This window comes from Chenopodium album, chromosome 11 (assembly GCF_948465745.1).
Source record: "Chenopodium album chromosome 11, dcCheAlbu1.1, whole genome shotgun sequence".
Lineage (NCBI taxonomy): Eukaryota > Viridiplantae > Streptophyta > Magnoliopsida > Caryophyllales > Amaranthaceae > Chenopodium > Chenopodium album.
In genome coordinates this window covers 58,370,934-58,379,436 of record NC_137844.1, presented here as the reverse complement: position 1 = coordinate 58,379,436, position 8,503 = coordinate 58,370,934, and the positions used below count along the sequence as shown (strand labels likewise).

General features: G+C 30.4%; 1 protein-coding gene across 1 annotated transcript; it reads right to left on the bottom strand.

Moving 5' to 3' along the window:
• Positions 1-1,248: 1,248 nt before the first annotated feature.
• Positions 1,249-8,194, bottom strand: LOC145569420 (putative transcription factor KAN2). The gene is made up of 6 exons (XM_081628764.1): positions 7,130-8,194; positions 6,962-7,038; positions 5,946-5,991; positions 5,653-5,827; positions 4,303-4,375; positions 1,249-2,240 (listed from the first exon to the last, which is right to left on the bottom strand). The coding sequence occupies exons 1-6, from the start codon at positions 7,848-7,850 to the stop codon at positions 2,109-2,111; spliced, it is 1,224 nt and encodes a 407-aa protein (XP_081484890.1). The 5' UTR covers positions 7,851-8,194; the 3' UTR covers positions 1,249-2,108.
• Between the last annotated feature and the right edge of the window lie 309 nt (positions 8,195-8,503).

The following is an 8,503-nucleotide window of genomic DNA, read 5'->3' as shown; positions in this document are numbered from 1 at the left end:
TATAGCCTTTTCTATTCACTTGGAATTTACTTATTTAAACTTAAATGATTTTATGAGATCGAGTTTAAGGCATGTTTTGATTGACTGAATTGAGATGAGCTGAACTGAATATTTTATGAGAGAAGGAAATTAAGAACTGAACTGAAAATAATCTGAAGAGAACAGACCCTTATTTGACTGTATTTGAACTTGTTGTAAACTATTTTAATTGTATAGTTTGAATTTGGATAAGCCTTATTAACTCTATATGAGCTTAGTTTTCCCCATGTTTTCTTATCTTATAGTCTAGCGGTTCGTTTCATCTCAAATAAGTTCAGACAAAAATAGAATAAGTTCAAACATAATTTCAAACAAAATAAGTTTAGAAAATTCAAAGAAAATAAATTTTAAAATCATAAGTTCAAATAAATTCAGATAAAATGAAAAGAGTTCTAATAAGCCTTTTTTTTTTTTTTTTTTTTTTTTTTTTTTTTTTTTGAGGGAAAGAGTTTTAATAAGTTCAGACATAATAAAATTAATTCATTAAAATAAAATAAGTTTGGATAAAATAAGTTCAGAAAAGTTGAGATGTATGAACTAATCAAACGAGTCTTAATCTTTATATAAACTTGTAAGAATTATGTTTATTCTAAATATAGTGGAAACAAGATGAATAGAATAGGGTGTTCTTATGTAATGTCTTCTTATAGGAATTGTATAAGAATTTGTAATGGGTATAAGAGATGATTTTTAGGGTGGTTACATTAAGCTACTCATTTCCTTGATTGTCATTTTTTTTTAAAAAAATTTGAAACTGTTTTCTTATCGTAATCTTGTTTCAACACTTAGGTTGTTACATTCTAATTCTTTTGAGAGTAACATATAACTCAAGTGGTTAGAGCTTCCCTCTTAATTTCAGAATAACCTGGGATCGATTTTCATTCCTTCCTTGTGACTCTCTAAACACCAAAAAAAAAATCTAATCCTTTTGGATCGGAAAAAAAAAATGTCGCGTAGTATAGTTAAGCATACTTCAAGTGATTCACCATTTCACTCTAAAAATATAATCCTTTAAACAAGAAAAAAAAAATGTTTAAAATTTTAATTTGATTCACCTAATTAAGTTATGATTTTCTAATTGGCCAAGGGTATTGAGTAGATTTCTATTCCCACAACTTTAATGATAATTATAACACAAATAAAAGTCTTTTTTTTTTTTTTTTTTTTTTTTTTTTTTTTTTTTTTTTTTTTTTTTTTTACTATTGTAGAAAGAATTCATCACCAAGTTGATTGAGTAAAAGGTGAATAAAATTTCCAAACTTTTTCTTTAGATGTACTAAAATAAAAATTATGTTCTTTATGTTTAGTACCTTTGTCATATTCACTTTTTATACTTTCCCTTTGTTGGGAAAGTGTAGAGCATGTGACATAGCTAAGGAATGAACATGAAGCCCTCACAACATATAAAAATCTAAGAAAATTATTAGAACATTAATTAACAATTAAATATATCAACAACTTTGCTTTGTCAAAATAAATATTTCTTTCTCCATTTTTTTTCTCCTTCAAAATGTAAAAGGGACCCATTACAATTACCAAGGATCACTTCATACTTTAAAGATAATTAAGTAGAAGTACTACACTAATTAATCTCACTTTCTCTCTCTAATTAAATCTCACTTCAAAAACATACAAAATCAATTAGAATATCATCATATTTACGTAGGGAATACAACATAATTTTGGACCTTACCATATTTTTCTTTCTTTTTTGAGCTACCAAATTATACGTACATTGAAAATGACTATTACACCCTTTCCCTTGAATTCCAATCCTCTTCTCCTTTTGTTGCTTTCTGTCTTTTTTGTCTCCTCCTTTTTTATTTTCACCTTTTTTCCTTTTTTTTTTCTCCTTTTTTCCACCTTTCTTTTTCTGGCTCTGAAATTTCAACCAGAGAGTACCTGATTCTCAATCAACCTGGCTCAGCTCAGTTAAGAAGACTATAATCATTTCAAAATGAGTAGTTTTTGTATTCCCTATTATATTTCTTCATACTCATTTTATCATCATTATATTTGTTCTCTTCTCCCCAAAATTTTTTTGAAGAAACCTATAAAATTAATTTAAGTTAAAGTGGCCTCCCCAAGGTGAACTCCAGATTTGGCTTTGTTGGACTTGTTTGATGATCTCCTGATGATATGTTTGATGAGCTTACTTCTGATAATCTCTCGTAGCTTAAACATTTCGGTTCTAGCTCCTTCTGCACACGATAACAATTTAAATAGCGTAAGGATTCTGAATAAGAAACTATAACGTGTAATAGTAAATTGTAATAAACACGCTAAAAATTTAAAAATTGTTACATGAGCAAGTTGAATGACGTGACATCTAAATCTAGAAAATGGTAGTATAATTTTGCGTAAAGTGAAAGTGAAATTTTACGTAATTGAAAGATTATAAACCAACAAAATGTAATACACAAAGTATGTATAAAATTGACATCTCTTTAAAAGATTTTTAGAAGTACATGCATTTAGGAGTCTCGTTATCACATATTTTTCTAAAGACAAAAGAAGATATTTTTCACTCATCCCTAATGTGTATGATAATGTATATATCAATCTAGCTTTCATAACCATTGCACCCAAAATCTCAAAGTACAAAAAACAATAATCTATATTATTTTCGCTCTTTGGACTCAAGATCTTATTATATGTATATATATCTAGTTGAATAAGCTGTCCTAATGATTCTACAATTATGAAAGTAGATCAAGATGTATTAAATTAATGTTTGGACAATATTGTAAGCCTAAAATAGAAGGAAAAAGTTATAAATTGACCTAAAAAGAAGAAAAAGAAGGAATTTACAGAAAGAAGATTTAGGAAGTCGATGATGATGAGTTCACTCACAAGTTCAGTACCATATAAAATGTGGTTGGAGACTAGCTTGGGGATGAGAATCCAAGGACATTGGACTCAGAGAATAAAAGAATAAAATTTTTGAAAAAAGTTGAAAAAAATTATAAATTAATAAAATAAAATCAAAAATAAAAGAGGGATAATAATGTTTTACGAGTACAAATATATAAATAAGTAGGAAGGCTGTTACAGTTTTAGTGTCTCATGTGCACCTTAGCTAAAAAGCTTTACTTCAAAGTTGTAAAATTTGCAAAAAAATATTAATATTCTTCTACCAAAATCTTCCTCGTTATAAGGTAGACAACTTTATATTATGCCTTACAATTTTCCCGCATTATTCTTTAATGTTTTGCCATCACCCCACCATCACCAAATTATCATGGTTTATGGAATTAAACATAGATGCAAGCTAAGGTACGTAATATTAAGGATAAATCTATATTTAAAAAAAAAAAAAAAAAGTGTTCATACTTGTAATAACATTCATACAATGTATGTGGTTAGACTCTTTTTCGACGTCTTATGAATCTTTGACTTTCCTATACTCAATCCTTCAATCTTTGTCATCAGCCTATAAACTTAAGCATTTAAGAAGAAAAAATTTATGTCTAACAAAAAGTGAATAAATTTGTTATATAAATAACCCCTTTGACCAAATAAATAAAAAATTGTATGTCAAATTTCCTTTTTTTTTTTCCATCTTCTTTTAGCATTGATGCTCTTTTAATTTTGGGCTTTTGCACAGAGCTTTTTCTTGGTCACGAGAAGCCATATTTCCTTGGGAAGTAAAATGACAAAAATGTCCCCTATGAAGAGCAATTTACACAGGACACTCACTTGTACAGCTTTTGAAAGGCTTTTGTCCTTTTTCTAAAATTCTCTCTTTTTTTTTTTCAACTTTGTAGCAGCGACTTTTATGAGAAAAAATAGAAAAAAGGGAAGATATATACTTGTACGTAGTAGAGAAAGATAGAGAGAGAAAATTAGAAAAAATAAATATATAAGTATAAATAATCCTCCTTTTTTTTCTCTTTAACTTTTGCTTTCTTTTTATGGTTAACTTCCTTTTCTTTTCATGCACATTCCCTCAATATTCCCCACAGGAATAATATGTTTAGTATAGTATGTTATGTTTCATAGTGCGTACTAACTTTTAAACTCACTGTTTTGTGTACATTAATTTAAAGTTAAAAACAAAACAATAACCTAAAAAACACAGTCGGTGTATTTTTTTTGACTCTATTCGTCTCACATGTTTTTTTTAATGTTTGAACGGTAATTGTCTCACAAAAAAGTTCTAAAACGTGAAGAATTTTTATAAATGGAGAGAGTAAATATAATTAATAGAATACAGAGTATGTATAAACTATTATAAAACGGGCGATTTAAGTATGTATGTACCTCGAGAGAAGATTGACATTGCATGTTGTTTCCTGAGGAATCCTTAGGCTTGCTATGCAACCAAGCTTCCCTGCTATAAAAGTTCCAAAATCCAAACCAAGAAAGAGAAAAAAAAGGAAATATATTCCATCAGTAGAGGTAATTGTGAGATCAAATAAAACCAAAAAAAAACAATTTTTTTTCACAATTTAGTTATTGTACAAAACACTTAGTTATTCAAGGTATAGTCCATAATTATTATGATCAAAGTAATTGATGATCAGAATGATATATATAAATGGGTCCATGAATGGAATATTTTCAGTTTCTTTTTGTTCCTACATACATTAGGACATTTTATTTTTGTATCGCGGGCTCCATGTAGAGTAAATTAAAAAAAATTAACGAAAAAAATTGCCCTATTTTTAGAGCCCACAAAATCACAAAGAAAGAGATATCTTCCAATATTCTTGTTGTATAGAAGGTTTAGGAATATTTTTCATGTTAGATTCTTTAATTATATATTAATTGAAATGCATGGTAATCCAGCTTAGTGATTATATACCTTAGTTTAGTTTTCTACTATATATTCAACTTTGCTAATTGAAAAAAAATAAATGTGAATTCAGTCTAATTAAGTGTCTATTATATAAATGTGCATTCTTGATGATGCTATTAAAATACTTTACATTGAATTTTTAATCCCCTTTAATTTTACATTCTTTTTTAGAGCTCTTCTTGCATGTGAATTTAACCTCGTGCAAATTTGCATGAACACTAAGAAATTAAATCTAGGGAAATAGAGGTTAGAGGAGAAAAGTTAAAAGATACATAAATGAATGCAAAGACGAAATTATCAATCAAAACCTTTTTATTTCACCTTTTAAAAGAATTTGCAACTATCTAAAATAAACTCATCTTTCATAAAGAAGTGCTTTTCCTTTATAAATTCTAGGTAAAGATTGCATACATCTGAACCACCCATACACCGACTTAATCCGGAATAAACCTCATCACTGATAAGCTATATGAACACCACTTAGCACAAACTATATCTTAATGCAAGTTTCTTTACAAATGCATTTATCACTAGCTAACAAATACGGAGTATTGATCAACTATCTAGCTATAATATAGAATTCTTTGTAATTAAGTCTAGTGTTTTACAATCATCTTATTAGTTAAAATTTTACCTTCATTGGTAAGTCTAATTAAACCTCCAAATTTTAAGGGCTTAATTTAGAAAACCACCCATTTCTAATGCGTATTATTATGTATGAGTATATTAAAATGCATGAATAATTACTGATATAATTGATTAAAGATGATCATTGAAAAGCTATAATAATACGAGTAGTAAAATCAAATAACCTTGAAGAATTGCTCCAAAGTCCATGAGAATTATAATCCTTTTCTTGGTGCATATTTGGCGACGATCTTCCATGCGGAAGAGTCGGTCGCTCCGAACTTCTACTGCTTTGCAAATTCCCAAACATATCGTCTGATGTATCGCCTGACGAACCATTTTCGTATGCATCCCCTTGCCCTGCAACAAATCAAATTATTTCCAAATTTAATCATACTTACTTCGTATTAAACTTAAAAATACCTTATTAATCATTTTATTTAACGACGTTATTATACATATGTACGAAAATTCATACCTGAAGAAGCAGCTGCTCTATCGGTTGTCTTTACCGTTCTATACATCTGAAGACAAAAAAGAAAAAAATAAATAAATACGAGTTAATTTGGAACTGTTTAAGTTTGTACATCGCAAATAGTTTAATTTTCGAAGAAATAAAAAATAAAGAAAGAAAGAAACATAGAAAAGAATGAATACGTAGGTAAGTAGTACAGGAAGAAAAGAAGGGTGCAGGGATTAGATGTGTGGATAAGCGTGTAGGAGATAAAATTAACTATGGTTAAAATAAATAAAATAAAATTAAAAGGGGAAAAACCAAGTAATGGTTAAATTTAAAAAAAAAAAATTGAAAATTAAAATGAAAATGAATGAGTGAGTAAAAGAAAGAAAACATGATATCATTGAGAAATGATGGTGTTCCTGTACTTGCTCTCTATTATTCCATAAATTTTCTTCGCCCATCTCTAGGAGGAGAGAGAATTCACTACACTAGCATTTTCCCGAGATCATTAAATTTCAATCCCTTCCAAAATAAATTTAATTAAAATCAAAATTAGATTTTAAAGAAAAATAATTTAGAAGAAAATTTAATTTGTCTTGTTTATGAGTTTTAAGCATCTCTTCTGTTTTTCTACTCCCTTTGTCATCTCTTCACTCCACTTATCTACATAATTTTCGTCTTTCATTGTAATTTGTTTCATGTAATCGCAACTTATTATCTATTCAGATCTAATTTATCTGAATGGATAGTCGTTTAAGGGCTAAATAGTGGGTTTATTTTCGATTGGAAGAAATACAATCCCTAATTTTTAAAAAAATTGAAAACAAAAGAAGGAATTAAAATTCGTGATATTTGTGATCACAACGAAAATTGGAAATGACAAAGAAATAATCTATAGATAGACTGCGTATTATAAAGAGAGTTGGTTGGATATAATCTTTGTTGTTTTCCAACTAATTTAATAATTGATTTAAATTAGGTTTATTATAACTGAGTAATAATAACATAAATAATTGAAAAAAAAAAAAAATTACCTGTAAATGGGACTTGACATGAGCTAAGGTAAGATCCTTGACATCCATGAGCTCAAGTACTGACTTTGGTGTTGCCCCTATTTGTTTCCAAAAAAAAAAAAAAAATGAATACATTTTTAATTTTGATTTTGTAAAATTGAAAAAAAAGATTATGGTTATGACGATTACTTTCATGGCCACCCAAGAGTTCAACGGCGTGAACAAAACGAGCATGAAGGGTTGAAGTCCAGCGCATCCTCGGTGCTCTCATACTACGTTTAGCCGGAAACCTGGAGAAAATCCTTGATCTCATGAGCCCTTGATGATGATGATGGTGAGAAGAAGGCGACTGATAAGGTATATGATGAAGGTGATGGTTGGATGCGGGTGAAGCTAAGTTAGCATTAGCTAGACCCGCGGCGGTGATACTCGTTGAATCCATTGGCTGTGGTGGAGCAAACGGAAAAGATGGTGGAGGGTTTTGATAAACTGGGATCCCTCTAATGGGCCTTAAAAAGCCCAACTCCGAGCCCAATCCATTATTACTATTACTATTACTATTATGATTACTAATCGTACTATTATTGGAATTTGTTTGATGGTGTTGTTGTAGCAGCTGATGGTACAGCTGCTGCTGCTGCTGCTGTTGCTGGTGGTGGTGATGATGGTGGTGGTAATGATGGAGGAAATTAGACCCGGTGGCGGCTGAGGAGGCCGCTACCGGGTGTGATAGAGAGAGGTCGAAGGAGGAGTTTGTTTTGTCGGAGATGGAGTTTCTAGAATTATCGGAAGCTCGCTTCCAGAAGGCTAAATCCATGTCCGATGTAGCGGAAACTCCGGGAGTGGGTTTGGGTACGTTTGGAGGACTGATTTGGAGGGATAAATCTGGTTGAGCTGGGAATAACTCCATATATTTAAGGTTATAATTAAACACACAAGCGAAAGAGGGAGTATGAAGTTGAGTTTGGAAGTTTAAACTCGATTGTTTGTTTGTTTGTGTGTATAAGCAAAGGGTTTTGATGATGTTAATGAATGAAGAAGATGATCGAATTGAAGAGAGAGAAAGAGGAAGAAGGGGGGGTAGTTGCAGAGAAGAATGGGAGGAGAGAGAAAGTGAGTTCGTAGTTTCTTTTGTGTGAAGTATATGTGAGAAAATGACAGTTGAGAAAGAAAGAAGGAAGAGAAAAAAAACCAGAGATAAAGAGAGAGAAAGAGAGGAGAGAGAAAGTGGCTTTTTTGGACGTGGGGGTAAGGACTTAGGCGATGGAGGAAGCGAAGATAGGAGAGCAAATTAAAGGGGTTCAAGGATAATAAAGGAAAAGTTCTACTCTATTTTTTTTTTTAATAATAATAATAAAGAGGCTTTTTTTGTCTAAATTTACCTTCTTTTTTTTTTTTTTTTTTTTTGGGGGGGGGTGGGGGGGGGGGGGGGGGGGGTGGGTGGGTGGGGGTTAAGTTATTATTCTTCGTTATTGTTGTTGGATGAGGGTTGTGTTTGGGAGGGTATGTTAGTATGTATGTAGATTGTAGAAGACGTGTGCCTTTGTTCTTTGACATTCTTGG

Coding starts and splice junctions, on each gene's coding strand:
- LOC145569420 (XM_081628764.1), bottom strand. CDS start 7,850: ATGGAGTTATTCCCAGCTCAACCAGATTTATCCCTCCAAATCAGTCCT. Junction 7,039..7,129: donor ACTCTTGGGTGGCCATGAAA/GTAATCGTCATA, acceptor GGAAACAAATAG/GGGCAACACCAAAGTCAGTA. Junction 5,992..6,961: donor ATGTCAAGTCCCATTTACAG/GTAATTTTTTTT, acceptor TTTTGTCTTCAG/ATGTATAGAACGGTAAAGAC.